This window comes from Gigantopelta aegis, chromosome 2, assembly GCF_016097555.1.
Source record: "Gigantopelta aegis isolate Gae_Host chromosome 2, Gae_host_genome, whole genome shotgun sequence".
NCBI lineage: Eukaryota > Metazoa > Mollusca > Gastropoda > Neomphalida > Peltospiridae > Gigantopelta > Gigantopelta aegis.
In genome coordinates this window covers 44,698,455-44,716,075 of record NC_054700.1, presented here as the reverse complement: position 1 = coordinate 44,716,075, position 17,621 = coordinate 44,698,455, and the positions used below count along the sequence as shown (strand labels likewise).

Genomic DNA, 17,621 nt, shown 5'->3' with positions numbered 1-17,621 from the left:
CCATTTAAGACAATACTCTGCATGGAGTTGTAATTAAATGAAAAGTGAAGACAAACTCGGGAGAGAATGAATTCCAAATGGTTAAATTAGTGTTTTTCAGTTAAATTTCATTATTTCTGAAAAAAGCGAAATGTGGAAATGTGATTTTTAGAAAACTCTAGAGCACTTCCATCTATTAGCAGTACTGACAGTAAAAAATGAAAAGAAATTTGTTTGCAGACTGTAAAAGTTGTACCTGTATGCATAAACGACTCGTCTTAAGCGGTCGCTTTTAACTACCCACAGGTGTCACAGTTTAGTACAGGTTTGACTGTATTGGTTTATTACAACTCTTTTTGCATATTTTTTTTTAAATTAAAAAGTCAAGTCACCCTGCTGTTAAAAACTTCGCCCTCTCAAAAGTGTGAGAGAGAAGTGACTTCGCTCTATGATTTTGACCTCGCGTGAGAACTGCGAGAATACATTGAAGAAGAAACCTGGTACATTTTTCCATTAGCAGCAAGGTATCTTTTTATATTCACAATCCCACAGACAGGATAGCAAATAAAATACCACAGCCATTGATATACCAGTCGTGGTGCACTGGCTGGAATAAGAAGTAGCCCAATGGGCATTGGGCCCATCGATGGGGTTTGATCCTTGACCGACTGTGCATCAAGCGATCACTTAACCACTGGGCTATGTCCTGCTGCGTGACTAATAAATGCCACTGATGACATTTCCTGGTCAAACAGTACAATGTTGAATGTAGACCGACTGGACCTCATGAAATGAGTGGTACACAAAGTATCATGAAATCAAGGTCATATTGCCCTTGACCTTGATACACACAGTGTGCACTACAGTTGAAATGTGGCCACTGAGACATTTGCCCAACATTAAATATGTTGTACCATTATCAAGTGACAAAAAACACATTTTATTTTTTATATTATTTATTTACACAATAATCTTTTTAACAAAAATTCCACACACTGTACCACAAGTGAAGAAACATCTAATTCAGTGAAATAAATCAGTAGTTTCATTAAAAGATGTGCCACATCCAGAAACTTGTTTAGACGCACTACTGATGCTTTTAACACAATATCCATTCACATGTGAGCTATATCTATTCTTTTTGAGATAACAAAGTTAAAATGAGATATATCCACTCAGATAACTCCAATAAATATGTACAAAAAGATTCAGATGCTACTTTCTATACCACATCTGGACTGTTTTCTGCCGCTTGATTTTCTTCTGTAGCTGCAGAACTCCATAAAGCAATGCTTCTGCTGTGGGTGGGCAACCTGCAATATATATTAAATAAGTCTAAATATAAAATAAATTAGTAAAATAAAATTGTAAGGTTCTCATAAAATAAATATTTAAAATATAACAAGCATTCTTAGAGTACTGCTAAAGCAATACATGTCCCCTACCGGGCCCAACATATTTACATAACTCCTAAATTCAAGGACCATAACTGTGAAAAATTAATAAATCGCCAGTAAAGTTAAACTTGATCTGTAACAGTACATGATAAAGCTATATACAAAATTTCATCTCAGTATCTTGAGGTATTACAAAAAAAAGATCAGAACATTTTTTTCTCCCATATCTCCTAAGTTGAAAGGCCATAACTTTATTAAAAATGTGTAAATCGCCATGAAACTGAAACTTGTTCGGTAATAGAAACTGATAAAGCTATGGACAAAATGTAAGCTTACGGCATTGCAAAAACAGTCTGGGAAAACACATTTTTGCAGTATTTTAGTAAATGAAAACCCTGAGAATCCAAGAAGATTCTCATAAAATAAATCTTAAAAACCCCAGTAACCAAGCATCTGACATTCACTATTCAAACATTTATTTTAAATGTTTGTTTTTAATTCCTAGATTTTAACTACAGTGCTCCACAACTGGTAGATCGAAATCTATGGTATATACTAATAGAATCTATCACCATTGTGAGGTATAGATCAGGCAATTCCAACCCGAGGGACAATTTTATTTTTTTGTGAGGGCCGAGGTTTACTGAGGCCCTTACAAAAACATTTTGCCCTGAGGGTTGGAATTGCCTGATCTATACCTCACAATGGTGATTGATTCTTTTTCTTGCCCATTTAATTACAGTAACAAAACATTAATTTTGTAAGCGACGGTTTGTTTATTGTAGAACAATTCGTAAACATTGTACCTACAAACGCATTTGATCATACGCAGGGAAAATATAGTCCACCTCATGCAACAATATACAAATGTAACATCTTACCAAATATATACATGTAGTTGTAAATATTAATTTGTTTAAATATTTTTTAAATACCGTAATGATACAACATGAAATGACAAACAGAATTTTTAAAACCATGAGTTATGACGTCTATCATTGTAAATCATAAGTTATCACGCGTATGTAGAAATCGTCTAGCCCTCAGGTCGGACAGATTTATCTAGCCCTAGGGTCAGACAGATTTTTCTAGCACCAAGCAAAAGCTGGCAAGAATATCCTGTTTATGGGAAAGTGCATATAAAAGATTCCTTGCTGTTTTATTAGTAGGAGTAGCCCATGAACCAGTAGGTGGTTTCCTCTCTTTTTCTCTATCAATCAAATGACTGTGTTAGACACCAAAACTGCTGTAGTTTAGAATGTGCTGGTGTCAATAAACGTACATTCCTTTTCTTTCCAAACAGGCTGAAGAGTAACATCTTACTACTCCCATGTTGCAGAGTATGACAAATATTTTGAAAAGTCACTAGCCACAGGGCTAGTGGGTTTGTGAAAACCACTAGCCCACCAAGATAAAGTACTAGCCCAAACTCCTGGTCAATTATAACTGGATTTTTATATAATTTTTGTAACATTACACATTTACGAGTATAACAGTAAAATAAAACAAACACTTAAATCATGTTGTAACTTTCAGTTTTTTGTCGTGTCGTACGTTTTGTCAAGTGTGATCCATCGTCATTGTCCCGTTTTTGTTTTTGCCCCCCCCCCCGGGGAAAATTAATTGAGCAAACTCTTGGTTGGTATCTAAAAACAAGATCAAAATAATTAAATTTAAATGAGGGTACGACAGTGTCGCCAGGAACGGTGATGCCAAATACAGGGCATTATTCCGTGTCAGACCGATATCAAAAGAATATAACGGCGACATCTAATCCGTTGTTAATTGATGAACAAAAAAGGTATTATCTTGTATCGGCAGCTATGACGTTTTATCCAAACCGATACACGTAATAGGCCAAGCCGAGTCATTGCATATGCGGTTACCATTAAAGTAAATTGTTTTCCTGATTGCCGATAACCACATGTTAGCGAAGTGTTAAATTAAAAAACAATAGGTAAATAAAACAAACACTGAAATTCAAAGCATGGCTGGGGTTTACTTGATTGAGATTAACCTGTCGTCGCGATTGATGATTTCCAAGTTCTTAGCCTAAAACATGTGCGAGATTAACGACCACGTGACTTGTCTAACCAATCAAAACACGCATGTCATTAGACTTTATTTCCTGTGCCAGAAACTTGAAAGGGAAAGGTAAACAATGCATGCTGTAACTGTGACGATGTAGAGATAGCATGTTACTGCAGTTTGCAGACCTAGCTCAAGTGGATTATTATTATATACTCATTGCGTTGTTGATATTATTCGATGACAAACATCACAATCAAATTTATTAAACGAAATTTCAGCCGAGAGAAAAAGAAAGAAAGAAAACAAAAAACCCACGATCGAGCGATGACGAGAGGAGGGGGGAAACCACTAGCCCGCAGGGGCTAGTGGTTTTGCGTTTCTCACTAGCCCGAACTTAAAAACCACTAGCCACGGGCGTCGGGCTAGCGGATTTGTCGAACTCTGCATGTTGTCTGTTAACCTACATTTCCATATATATGTTTTTCCTGTCTGTTCTCCATGTATCTGTGAATTACTGAAATAATGTGGCAGGACATAGCCCAGTGGTAAAGTGCTCGCTTGATATGCAGGCGATTTGGGATCAATCCCCATGGGCGAGCCAATTGGGCTATTTCTCAATCCAACCAGTGCACCACAACTGGTATATCAAAGGCTGTGGTATGTGCTATCCTGTCTGTGGGATGGTGCATATCAAAGATCCCTTGCTACTAATGGAAAAATTGTAGCGGGTTTCCTCTCTATGACTGTGTCAAAATGACCATATGTTTGCCATCCAGTGATTAATAAATCAATGTGCTCTATTGGTGTCATTAAACAAAACAAACTTGTTCCTGTTTGCTATCTTCGAACCTGGCATGATCCATATACTTGAATTTGAAATCACTTTTTGAGCCCCTTTTTTTTTTTTAATGAATGTGCCAAATCCTACAAGAAATCACATCATACAGACTTAGGCATTACAATCAAAATGGCACGATTCGACAAATCCACTAGCACTCGGTCCTAGCTATGTATTTTTTGTCTGAGCTAGTGGAAGTTTTCAACTATATTACTGTAATACATAGAGCTGGTGACTTTCTATAACCTTTACCGAACACTGAAAAAGGGGAAAGAAGTCTAAACGGACAGATATTCTTACCGTGTCTTAACGAAATTAATTTCTGTGAATGTGCTTTCATGGATGAGTATATGGAAATGATTGACACGAATGTGGATTCACACAATATGTACACAGATGGTGATGGAATCATCATCGAAACATTACTGTATTACTTTTAACAAACTAAAGTGGACAATAAATAATAAAATATAAATACAAAAATAAAAATGTTTTCTCAGCATCATTGACCTCCGTGACATGAGAGAATACACACCTGGTACGTATATGTCAACAGGGATGATACGATCACAGCCGCGCACCACAGAGTAGGAATAGTGGTAATAGCCCCCGCCATTCGCACAGCTACCCATTGAGATCACCCAGCGAGGCTCCGGCATCTGGTCATAAACCTGCAAGACAGCACATTCTTGACAATAGATATGTTAAAAAACCTATTTTAGAGAACTACATATATTGGGGTGGGACGTAGTCCAGTGGTAAAGCGCTCATCTGGTATGCAATCGGCCAATGATTAATCTCCACTGGTGGCTTCATTGAGCTATTTCTCATTCCAGCCAGTGCTCCACAAATAGTGTAACAAAGACTGTGGTATACATGTGAGGTAGTGCATATAAAAGATCCCTTGCTGCTAATTAAAATGAATATTCCAGGACACAATATTTCATGAGAACCATTGTTCTGTTCACGTGTCGGTTGCACAACTTTAAAATCATGAGAACGTGGTGAACAATTACATTCTAAAAATAAAAGTACCATATATCAGTAATGAAAGAGAAAATTAATTTGTTTTTAAATACATTTGAACCACCAATGTAGGACAGAACAGTAGTTCAAGAGTTTTAGGATTAGGTAGGCCTAACTCATCGGTTAATAGAACTATATTCACGTAACTGAACTATTGGTTACCTAAGTAAAACTCACGTGAACCGACTTCCAGTTACTTAAGATTTTGAAATATTGTCCCCTGCCATGGGGTCTCTCTTATTATTTGTGTGGACAATTCTTGAAACACTAACCGTGAGAAACAAAATAAAATAAAGCCTTTACCAGAAGGATACTTTAAAGGTTTTTTTTTATTTAATGATACCACTAGAGCATCAGCCATTGGATGTCAAACATTTAGTAATTTTGACATATCGTCTTAGAGAGGAAACTTGCAACATTTTCCCATTAGTAGCAGGGATCTTTTATATGCACAATCCAACAGACACAAACCCCCGTGCAGCATAAGCCATATTTTGATCTTGCAATTTGCTCTTGTATTTTCATGACCATGTTTACATACCAAACAGCCACTAATATTTTAGATGGATATATCTAGGCAGGGTTTCTGTCAGAAGGTAAAATGGGTATGGCGCCATACCCAATTTTGTTGTTGTTAAAGTTAACTTTTTGACCAAATTAATTACTCTTATCATTACTGTTTGATTTTCTTAACACTAACCCTAAACTTAACCCATTTTCTTTTTGGGGAAGCATACCCCCTTGACTATGGTTGTATTTAATTCCATAGTGCCATACCCAAAAATTTCTTTCTGACAGAAACACTGCTAGGAGTTTAAATAATAGAGAGATAACACCCAACCACCACTACCTCCCAGTTTGCTAAGAGATAAGAACTCATTGTAACAAAGGGAATGGAATGCCAAAACACAAATTAACAAAAACACTCACTTTTCTCACAGCTGGGGCCATTTTGTTTGTGACCGTGCCTGCCACTATCATGCAGTCCGCCTGTCGGGGACTGGCTCGGAAAACAACGCCAAATCTGTCCATGTCGTACCGGGGAGCGGCGAAATGCATCATCTCCACAGCGCAACACGCCAGACCAAAGGTCATTGGCCACAGAGAACTCTGGAAAATAGATTATTTAATTTAATTTAATGATTACATTTTTTTTTTTATCCCACTGTCCCCTCGCCTTACTCTCCTTTGAATTCCATCTCATTTGTTCACGATTTGGTAACTTCTCCTATTTTTCAACTTCTTTTGCTGTCCACTTTCACATCCCATTCCTGTCTCTCCAACCACGACAGGTGCTTGTCTCTTGTGGCTATCCATGCTTTAGATGTTGGCTTAGTTTGACTACTTCAGTGATACTGCACCCGTAGAGGAAGATGAGAGGTAGACAGATTTGGAAGAAACTGATAGACCATTCCATTCAAAACAGATTGAAATCGTGGGAGAAATTGTTAAGTTTTTTATATTAAGATAATGACAATGATAGGCAGAGGTGGGTAATAGATGAGAAAGATGAATGACAGTGAGAGCCAGCTTTGATGGAATTTTGAACCACTGTCGTCAGCTTTATTTCCCAGCAGCTTATCCACTTAGCTCACTTACATTATTTAAAATAAAATGAAAGAACATCTAAGTGTGAGATATGCTAAGACAGGAAAGACATCTTTTGTTTTATTATCCACATGGTTCAAGATATTCAGGGAAATATAACCAGTATGACCCATATGTGTCATAATGATTTCATGTGCACATTGAATGACATCATTTTGGGAAGCAACATCATAACTTAATGCGGCTTCCCCAGTGTAAACGCTCATCACAATGATGTCATTTCGGAAAATGAAGTTGTTTCGTCGTCTCTTTTTAGTCACGTTTGAAATGTTTTGACATGATCCTAGCTTGTTATTCATGAAAATAATTAATGAAATAAAGAAATCATTACACTCGCTTGTGAATCACACTGATTTTACAAAACTCGTGTCAGGATTCATGTATTACCCTCGCTCTCGCTCGGGTAATGCAATAATCCTGACACTCGTTTCATAACATCAATACGACACACAAGCTCGTATAATAATCTCTATTTATGACACCTCAGCAGATTTTTAACTACAGTATTTTATGTCTTAAACAGGCTGTGACCGGCCTCGGTGGCGTCGTGGCAGGCCATCGGTCTACAGGCTGGTAGGTACTGGGTTCGGATCCCAGTCGAGGCATGGGATTTTTAATCCAGATGCCGACTCCAAACCCTGAGTGAGTGCTCCGCAAGGCTCAATGGGTAGGTGTAAACCACTTGCACTGACCAGTGATCCATAACTGGTTCAACAAAGGCCATGGTTTGTGCTATCCTGCCTGTGGGAAGCCCAAATAAAAGATCCCTTGCTGCCTGTCGTAAAAAGAGTAGCATATGTGGCGACAGCGGGTTTCCTCTAAAAACAGTGTCAGAATGACCATATGTTTGACGTCCAATAGCCGATGATAAGATAAAAAAATCAATGTGCTCTAGTGGCGTCGTTAAATAAAACAAACTTTACTTTTAAACAGGCTGTGAATTTACTAGGATTCTGTGCTTCAGCAAATCCTATATTTTGAGTCAGAAGCATAAAATTAAGAGATGGAGTCCCAAAATATCTGTATTACATCATGTTTATGATTCCAGTCATGGTTGGGTGAGTGCTCTACCGACTAAGCTAGATGATACCCTGCAGAGTTAATTATTAAAACAGTATTAATTAGTAACACAAGGTCAATTAATTTGTTACATACCTATTCAATCTCACTACAGTGATAAACACATTTTAAAACTGTGTGATAAATTTATCTTGCATCACTATTATGATTCACACATATGTGCCATCTGTACCGGAACATATAAACGAGGAATTCCCTGTTTATTTTTACTAACATCATGTCTGATTTACAAATCATGTCACATCGTATTTGAAACACTGTACAAAACTGCCAGAGAGTATTATTCTTAATTTTATGAAATAGATTTTTTTTTTTTTTTTTTTATAGATTTAAGAAAGTGTAGTTAAATTAAAAAGAAGGTATGTAATAAATACAGAACTTAACAGATGTTGTTTTTGCTTCCTATTTATTGCACTTGTTTATTTTGCGCACGAACATACCACTTGACCACTACGCGGTCTCAAAGTATATATAATTGTGAAAAAAATAAACTTGTGCAATACATAGCAGGGTTTCTGCCAGAAAAAAATGATTGGGGGGGGGGGGGGGGGGGGGGGGGGGGGGAGGGGGGAAATCGGACTGGAGGAGAGGGCAAAGCCCCCGACCGTGCACCATAGGCGTGTCACGAGTGGATTTTAGATGCCCGGAGATGCGATTTCCTGGCATCTCGGAACACAATCCGGCAGCCAAAACTGTCGGCAAAATTGATCTATTCTGATGCACTAAACGTGAAAATCATCACAAATTTGAACAAAATAAATTTAATATGTATTCCATCTTATAACTTTTATTCTGATAATTTATACATTTAAAAATGTCCTCGTCGGCGTGATTTATCATTTGACTGCGCATGCGCCAGCAGCCATAATATATAGCCGATGATTTCAGGTGGCAGAGAAGTAAATAATAATACACTGTCGACTATATTAACATAAAAGAACAAAGTTGTGGTCAACATATGCAGGTGTAATTATTGTCAAAAATATAATCTGTTACTCAATTGCAAACCACATTGGTATTTTTTTTTTAAATGAGCTGAATTAACAGCATCCTTCTATTTACTTCTCTGCCTCCTTCAGTTTCTCTACCAACTTTCATCCACCTATTGGCTGTTGTTCCCGAGCCAAAAACATGCAAAACAGCTAGATAATTAACATTTGCTAATTAACATATTCTCTCTACCTAGCATTTTCTTAGAAAGTATTATGCTAAGAGCTAAAAATTACCTTAAAAAAACCCACTGCTCTGCAGATTGATGGGTGGGATATCCCCCCCCCATGTCAAAATCATGGGGGGGGGGTAAATTCCCCGCCCCCCCCATGTCAAAATCATGGGGGGGGTAAATTCCCCCCCCCCCCCCCCCCCCATGAAACCCTGCATAGGAAGCGAAAACAACGTATGTGAAGTTCTGTATATATATTTTAGAAAATAGTTGACAAAATGTTTCACATTTAAAATTTACCTTTTGCTATGGTTGATACAAATTTAAAGAAATCTTAATTTGGCTACTTAATAAGTTTAATTTCAATCACAATTTTCTGAAGTTCTAAAAACAAATAACACCACCCGAACTCAATATACTTTGACTTAAAACAATGTAAAGCTGTGTTCCCATATACATGGATACGGCAAAAACTGTGAACTATGGTTTTCAATGGAGGTGTTCACATACATCCAGATACGGATACGATTATTTTGATTGCTCCATGTAGCGATTGAAGTCGTATATCCGCACGTCAAACTGCACGCCGGACGTTTACAAAAAAAACCCACCTTTCCATGTGTGTTGCAAACAAAAATGTTACCCTAAACGTCTTGCATTTATTATCATACATATTATGTGAACACTATATCAGACTGTCGGATCCCATTTCTGAATGCATATGCCACATGATCGGATCCGTATATACGTGAACATAGCTTAATCTCCTCATGTATCTTACTTTTCTTGCCCAGTTGAGTAAATCATCGACCCGGGCAAGGGCATAGTCCACTTTATTGTTAGTGTTCTGAAACGGCGAGTATGGCTTCCGGCTAACAACATCTTGTTTCACAGCTTTTGAGCTCGCGTCTCGGAATGGGACAACACTGAAATGTCAAAATCAAATTAAATAATACACTATTAAGTAGCAATGATTCCCCAGGGCTCACACTGAAAAAAATAATTGATTTAGCCAATTTTCAGGTATGCAGGGTACTACCAAAAAAATAAATTAAAATGTGGTTAATTTATAGAACATTTTATTAGCCACAGACTAAATGTTGTAGTCACTTTGCTTAAAATTAGCAACTGGCTAATTTGGCAATGGACAGGATGATCCCCGATTCCAACAAAAAGATAAATGATAGCAGAGAACTAAATACGATAATTATACAACTTTGACATGATATGCCCTAGTTGATATTTCCAAAATAATACTTTTAAAGTTCTACAGGTAGCTGAAGTATCTAAAATTGCAAGAATGATAATTTCGTCTGTCTGACCAGTGTGCTAAATTTAGGACATTTTGCATTAAAATTAAATGAGTTACCTGTCATTTCTGGGGTAACCCATAAATCTGTTTACAACACATAAAAAATGCACTATACTTGTAAAATAGTTGGCATAGAAAATAAACTATTTATTAGGTATTGATGGCCAATTTTAAACATATATATATGCATACAGAACTTTATAAACAAACAGAAAAATAGAAAATGAGTCAGATGGATCTTTACAAGTTAAGCATGTAGATCTTTTTTTTTTTTTTTCCTGTGAATATTTTACTAATAAACATATTATAAAATATAGTTTACAAACCTAATATCCTTTGTATGGCTTTTGTCTTCTTTTGAATCACTGAAGAAATGTCGAGAACATGCTGTGAGGCAGGATCCCCGATGACCAAGAATGACACCAAGGTTTTCAGAGAAGATTCCTGAAGCCCTCAAAACTGTGAAACACATAATATTGACTATTTATTAGCAACCGACTGCTGAAACTAGGGGCATGTTCCAGAGGGCACGTCATCGAAATAAGCCATTACGAGGTGAATGGAAAATTAGGACCCCTGAGATGTATTTTAGAGTATTATCAAATTAAAATATAACAGAATCACAAGCTAGGCCTCAGCTAAGTAGAAGATGACTCATTTGTCTCTTAAAGGGACATACCCTAGTTTTTAAACACTAAGGCATATTTTTTTAACTATACTCTTCAAAAGAAGAAACGCAAAACCACATTGTCGTAACATTTGGAGAATTGATTTAATTATTGAATGGTGAGTCCGATAATTACCAAATGTTGCAGGATTGTTCACAATTCACTCTAGTCCATTGTAAGTAAGTGATAGGACACACCACCAAGGTTAAGGTCATCTGGAGTCAATACCGGGTGTGGCCTCCGCGTGTGTTGACAACTGCCTGGCACCGCCTGCCCATTGAAGCAACCAGAGTACGGATGACGTCCCGGGGGATGGTGGCCCACTCGGCCTGCAAGGCTGCTGCCAGCTCGGGCAGGGTCTGGGGCTGTGGTTGTCGCTGTCGGAGGCGTCGATCCAACTCGTCCCATAGATGCTCAATTGGGTTCAAATCCGGTGATATCGATGGCCAAGGAAGGACATTAATGTTGTTGTTCTGTAGGAAAGCCGTTGTGAGACGTGCTGTGTGAGGCCTGGCGTTGTCATGTTGGAACACTGCGTTGGCGTTGGCCATAACTGGAACGATGTGTGGCCGGAGGATCTGGTCAATGTAGCCCTGTGCATTCAGGTTGCCCTGCACGTGGACCAGGTCAGTTCTGCCAGTGTGTGAGATGGCTGCCCACACCATGACACTACCCCCGCCGAATCTGTCCACTTCCTGCACGCAGTTTGCCGCATAACGTTCACCACGACGCCTATACATGCGACATCTTCCATCATGACGTCGGAGCAGAAATCGGGACTCGTCACTGAACCACACCTGTCTCCATCACAGTTGAGGCCATTGTCGATGAATCTGGCACCACTGCAGTCGGAGTCGACGGTGTTGTGGTGTTAAGATGACACCTCGAACTGGACGTCTGGCACGAATTCCTACCTCACGTAGGCGGTTCCGTACGGTCTGGTCGGATATCCTGCGCAAACCTGGTATTGCTGCGGCTGTGGAGGTGGCAGTAGTCAATTGTTCCCGAAGGTGGCGTACCCAGATGTAGCGGTCCTGCCCAGGGGTAGTGACCCGTGGTCGACCGGATCTAGGGAGGTCACGTGTTGATCCATGTTGCTGGTAACGGTCCCACAGTCTGGAGATGGTGCTTGGGGATACATGGAATGCCCTGGCAACGGCCGTTCTGGATTCGCCTGCGTCTAGTCGGCCGATGGCATTGTTTCTCTGCGGTTCACTGAGACGTGGCATGTCCTGGATTGTCAACTGTCGGCCAGATACAGAGGCCAGGCAAGCGAACACCCTGCACTTTTATACTGTCGGTGTTCATGTTGCACGTGCAGACAACGCACGTGCAGTGGTGACATGGTTTGCGCGTGGCTGCGTTTTTGCGAATATTCACATTTTGGAACTTTATTGTACAGTAGCTGCGTTTTATCGAATGTAACCGTGGGAATGTGTTTGGGACATGCAATGACCTTATATTCACAAAGCATGAATCGGTAGGAAACATAAAATCGGAGTTATAACCCATTTGTACCCTTTTGCGTTTCTTTTTTTGAAGAGTATATTATAGCCATTTTTGGTAATAAAAATCATACTTTACTTACATTTTATGGTTTAGATTATCAATCTCCATACATTCAAAGTGTTTTTGGTCATCCTGGTATTTTTAACATCACAAAATGCCTTTCTCATAATTTAAAAAAGCATGTGCGTCTGAGAAGTTATGGAGTAGAGTTTTAGTCTATTTTTAGAGGGTATTTCACCATTTCAAAGTCACAGACTCATGTTTCACTCAAATGTAACTTTATCCAAATGTGTTACAGTTTGTAGATTAACTAAACTTAGTGTTAATTTTTACGGGTTGAAACTAGGGTCCGTCCCTTTAAAGAATGACATGCAATTATTGGGCAACTTTAGCAGGTAAATGTTTATTTCACCTGCTAAAGTCAGAACCAAATTTTTACAATTATGATAAATTACTCTCCTACATTTAATTACTGTTAAGATTTTCTTCAGGTTTTGTCCAAACATAAATCGTGAAAAAAACCCATTACATTGACATGGATTCCACATATTAGACTGAAACCATATCATCTATAGATATCAACTTTGTTAAGATCTCCTAGGACAAAACAGACAATTTTTCAACATCTTCCATTTTGCTTTTTTGTGGAATACTCTTCAAGAGAGGTAGAAGCTTTATGTCTGGACAAAATTTTGGGAAATCTAACATTAATTAAAGGTAGGAGAATAATTTTTTGGTTCGGACTTAAGTAGTGCAGAGTGCACATCAAGTCAATACTTCTCTTACTGTGAAGGGCAAGTTGCTTCCCTCTTTTCAGCAAATTTAAAATGGCGGAGAAATTATTTATGTTGTTGTTGTTGGAAGATTTATTCGTTAATAATGATGCAAGTACTTCAATCAGGATTTAGTGAGTATAGTAGGTTATACATTTTTGTTTTGTGTGTCTATTTGTTGCACTATTTTGGTTGAGAAACGGTTGGAACATGGTGCCACAAGTTTTGAGTACCAGCTATATATAGGGTATGTAACAATATCTGGACATAGAAAACCATACTTCCTACGGCCCTTCGGACTAAAGTCCGAACCAAATTGTTAACAACTACGATAAATTGCTTTCCTACCTTTATTTTTTGTTACATTTTACCCATATTTTGGCCAGACAGAAATCTTGAAAAAACCCATTACAATGACACAGATTCCACATACTAGATGATAACTATGTCCCCTATATCAGCTTTGCTGAGATTGCATAGAGCAAAAAGCATGTAATTTTGTGCCGGCTGCCATTTTTCCTTTTTTTACACTGTGCATAATGTAGTACAAGTCGTCATTGAAATGAAACAATATTAAAAACTAGGAAGCAATATGAGTGTTGGCAGAATGTACATAGGGAAACTTGGAATTTCTTGCCTTACACAGCACGTCGTTTTTGTTTGACTTTGGATGTCTCGACTCGATCCCATACAGTTATCAAGAACATACAGTAAACTAGATAGGTGGGGCGAACTAGTATGGTAATCAACAGACACTTCTCTGTGGGGCTAACGAATAGGGGCAAACTAGCACAGGCCGATACGTAACCAAGACCTTCCAAAAACACAAATTAGATATCAACGTCTTACCTAAGGACGTCGCCATACTTTTTCGTGGTCTGTATTTCCTCCTGTAGAAATAGACGCACTAATTTAAATTCTAATTTCACCGCAGTGCAACATTTGCACTAAAAATTGTGTCAAAAATGCTAGTATTTAATAATAATTTTTGAGTAAAATTCTAAATTATCCCGTTAAATTTTCTGTCCCGGAGTAGACCTCTGGCTATCCAGAACTCGACCCCGGGACAGACATGATGTAAACCTTCGTTGAAGCATGTGAATAAATAAATGAATGAATGAATGAGTATTTAATAAACTCAAAGTGACTTGCAGTGTATTCCCCTGAACGGCTTGACAAAATCGCAAAACTATATTGAATCTCGATTTGTTTTTATGTTAATAAAACTACGTCGTACCATTTTACTCAACAAGTTTGAGTGAAAGTGGTGGTACGTACGCAAACGCATTCCCCAAACAGCTAATGTCACCACTCAGAGTAAAAAATCAGTGTGGCTCACAGCTCCGTAAAGTAGCTTCACTTGAGGGGGGGGGGGGGGGGGGAGTATGTAGCAGTGTACAGGTATAAAGTGCTCCTACTGGCAAAAGTGGGAATTTCCCTATTAGCTCAGTTAATAAAAATCAACCTCTACTAAGAGGATTCGAACCACTAGCTACTAGGTATAAAGCGCTCCTACTGGCAATAGCTAGTGGGAATTTCCCTATTAGCTCAGTTAGTAGAGGTTGATTTTTATTCTGTTACATTTAGACCTGGGGGACTGGGGGTGTTCTTAATACAAGAGTACAATTATAGTCCAGTCAGGACCCGTAACAGTTCAACTGCCCATGGCCGGGACCTGGCAGTAGCTAGTGGGAATTTCCAGATTACTGAGAGTACTGAGAGTCCGTGGTTCGAATCCCCTTAGTGGAGGTTGATTCTTATTGTTACATATGTATTCGATCTGGGCTCCGTTTTATGAAGACATCTTAGCGCTAAGATCACCTTAAGTGCCTAGCTACCTTATAACACAAGTTAAGAAAATTGGTGTATTTTAGATACAGTACGGTACTTGATGACCATTTGTATGGTCGTTGAAAATTTAGATTTTACGCGGCTCTAGCCCTAGCCTCACAAATACAGGAGTCAAAAGACACTATCAATTCTGTTACGTTCCGAAAAGGTGCATCAAATAGTCTTTTAGTTGATTATGACTCTGAGTCAATTTAGCCTTTTAGGTTCATTTAATAATCGAGGTTGAGCAGGTGCGCCTTTTGAGTAACAATATTGCGCATGCGTAACAAAAGAGCGGAAATGGCAGACGCCGCAGATTTGAAGGTTTGCGCAAATTTTAAATATTGTTTATAAATACGTTATTTTAGTGACTTTTATGAACATTCTTAGATTTGTATTGACATATAAGGTCTCAAATGACAACAGTATTGAATGATTTTGTTGTTTGTCGATCGATGTTTTACGAAAACTGTAAAAAATGTTTCATAAACACGAACTGAAAATTACAACCACGAACATCGTGAAAAAAAGAAGAATGAAAACAACCAGATTTTAGGTTAATGTTTATATTAGAAGAGGAATATATTGTATAATATTCAAACTATGTGTCATAATATATAAATTCTGTAATACTACAAAAGAAATCGTGTAAAATGTACCAAAGTGTTAACTGAAATTAACAAGAATCGAAAGTGAAATTTAAGGGGCCGTTCAACAGTTATGTAACGCAGTTAGAGGGAATGTTATAAAATGCTATAGCAGAGTTTCTGCCAGAGGGTAAAGTACACAAAAATCTTGGAAAGTAATAGATATATTTTAATAATTTTTAAAGAACTGTTAAAAAGGTGTCATAGTACATGAAATGCAGTGTCCAGTTCCAAAACATTTTAAACCTAGTTAGGGCATTATTTTAGTTTTATTACATGCCCTCAAATTATTTTTTGGCAGAAAGCCCTTGTGGGGAGGGAGGGAAAGGTGTATACAGGCTATTTTCACAAAAAAGGGGCTAATAACGGTACAAAGAATTAAAAAAGAGGTTATAACATCTTCTTTTTCATGTTTTTAATACTAATAATAGTAAAATCTAAAGCAGATATGTTCAGGGCTACATAATTTCAAGTAGCAAAAATTTGTGCTTCTCAGTGTTCTCACTGGGTGAAAATTAAAGGAAGGTGGCTGCCCGGCACCATACCCTAACCCCCCCCCCCCCCCCCCCCAAAAAGGACAGGGTTAAATTTTGACGTAGTACTTGAAAAGTACTGGAATTGTGCAAATTCAGAAAAGGGTATAATATCTGCCCGGTCCCCTCCATTATTATTTTTAGTTAGGGTTGAGGGTTGGGGTTAGGGTTAGGGTTGGAGTTAAGGTTAGGGTTAGGGGAAGGGGGGACCGGGCGGATATTTTTCCGAATGTCTCTCTTACTGATTAAAATCTGGAAAAAAATATTAAGTATTTGCTGACGTATTTCTCGGGTATTTGTCGTAATCAAAACCCGGAAGTGATATGTGTTGCTGCTGATATAGATAGACTGGCATACAAGTCCTTGTTGCGCTTGCTATATGCACCACAGTGTGAAGATTAAAGTAGACTGGGCTGCTGTCTACTGGAAACAGTGCATTACTAATAGTTGAACCGGTTTATGAGTGAGACAGGTAACCAGTCGTGTGCTGAAAAATGGTCAGCTGTAGTTAACTAGTGATGTGTGTGTTAAACTGCTTGTAACATTGTGCCAAAGACTACTTGAAAAACTGAAAAATATACTTGCAAAGTACTGGAATTTCTGTTCACCAGGTCTGTATGAACCATGAAGGAGGAAGAAGGGGGGGGGGGGGGGGTATCTTGGTTACCATATTGTTGTGTGTTGGTAGACTTTGTGGAAAGACCTACTCCTTATTTTGCCCTCAAAGAAGTGCAAAAAAGTTTACACTAAGTACAAGAAGACTTGTCTTTTAATTGAACCAAATGTTATCGATCTGACATTCAGAGGCAGTTCCGGTTTTGCTGAACCGATCAGTTTTAATATTATTTTAATAAAGATTTGAAGATATACGAAAAACAATAAGGCCGAAAAAAAAAAATTACTTGTTTCCTATTACATGCTGGAAAAATATAGGGTAGGTAGTTAGGAAAAACATTTTATTTTGGAAAATAATTTTATTTATGGATATTAAATAAAGGTGTTGACTACCGGTATCCAAAATAACATCTGCACAAGGCTCGCAGGCAGCAGGCGACAATTGCCGCTCAAAGCGCACAAAATGCTTTCCAAAAAAACCGTTTCACAAGCAGGTTTTGTTTTCCATCTGGTTTCTAAAATTTGTTTCAGGTATATCCCAGAATACGCGTTTATCGCGCATTTTCTGCATTTCAAATGAAGAACTTAAAATATTTAAAACATTGCTATATTT

General features: G+C 38.1%; 2 protein-coding genes across 5 annotated transcripts in view; one reads left to right on the top strand and one right to left on the bottom strand.

The window, feature by feature from the left end:
* Nucleotides 1-917: 917 nt before the first annotated feature.
* On the bottom strand, nt 918-14,273 carry LOC121378538 (NADH-quinone oxidoreductase subunit B 2-like). Its single transcript, XM_041506758.1, has 6 exons — nt 14,233-14,273; nt 10,760-10,892; nt 9,903-10,047; nt 6,202-6,381; nt 4,781-4,916; nt 918-1,292 (listed from the first exon to the last, which is right to left on the bottom strand). Exons 1-6 carry the CDS (start codon nt 14,246-14,248, stop codon nt 1,195-1,197), a joined length of 708 nt encoding a protein of 235 aa, XP_041362692.1. The 5' UTR covers nt 14,249-14,273; the 3' UTR covers nt 918-1,194.
* Nucleotides 14,274-15,512: 1,239 nt separating this feature from the next.
* LOC121386175 (E3 SUMO-protein ligase PIAS2-like) overlaps nt 15,513-17,621 on the top strand; it is a 53,826-nt gene continuing 51,717 nt past the window's right edge. For all 4 annotated transcript variants that reach the window (XM_041516991.1, XM_041517010.1, XM_041517001.1 and 1 more), the window contains exon 1: nt 15,513-15,537. In XM_041516991.1, the coding sequence (XP_041372925.1) occupies nt 15,514-15,537 (24 nt within the window). In that variant the 5' untranslated portion in view covers nt 15,513. The remainder of the gene's footprint in view (nt 15,538-17,621) is intronic.

Bases quoted from the DNA above. Each gene is read 5' to 3' on its own strand.
- LOC121378538 (XM_041506758.1), bottom strand. The intron at 4,917-6,201 runs GTGAGTGTTTTT...GCTGTCTTGCAG, and splicing joins TGGCCCCAGCTGTGAGAAAA to GTTTATGACCAGATGCCGGA. The intron at 1,293-4,780 runs GTGTGTATTCTC...TATATATTGCAG, and splicing joins TGTTGACATATACGTACCAG to GTTGCCCACCCACAGCAGAA.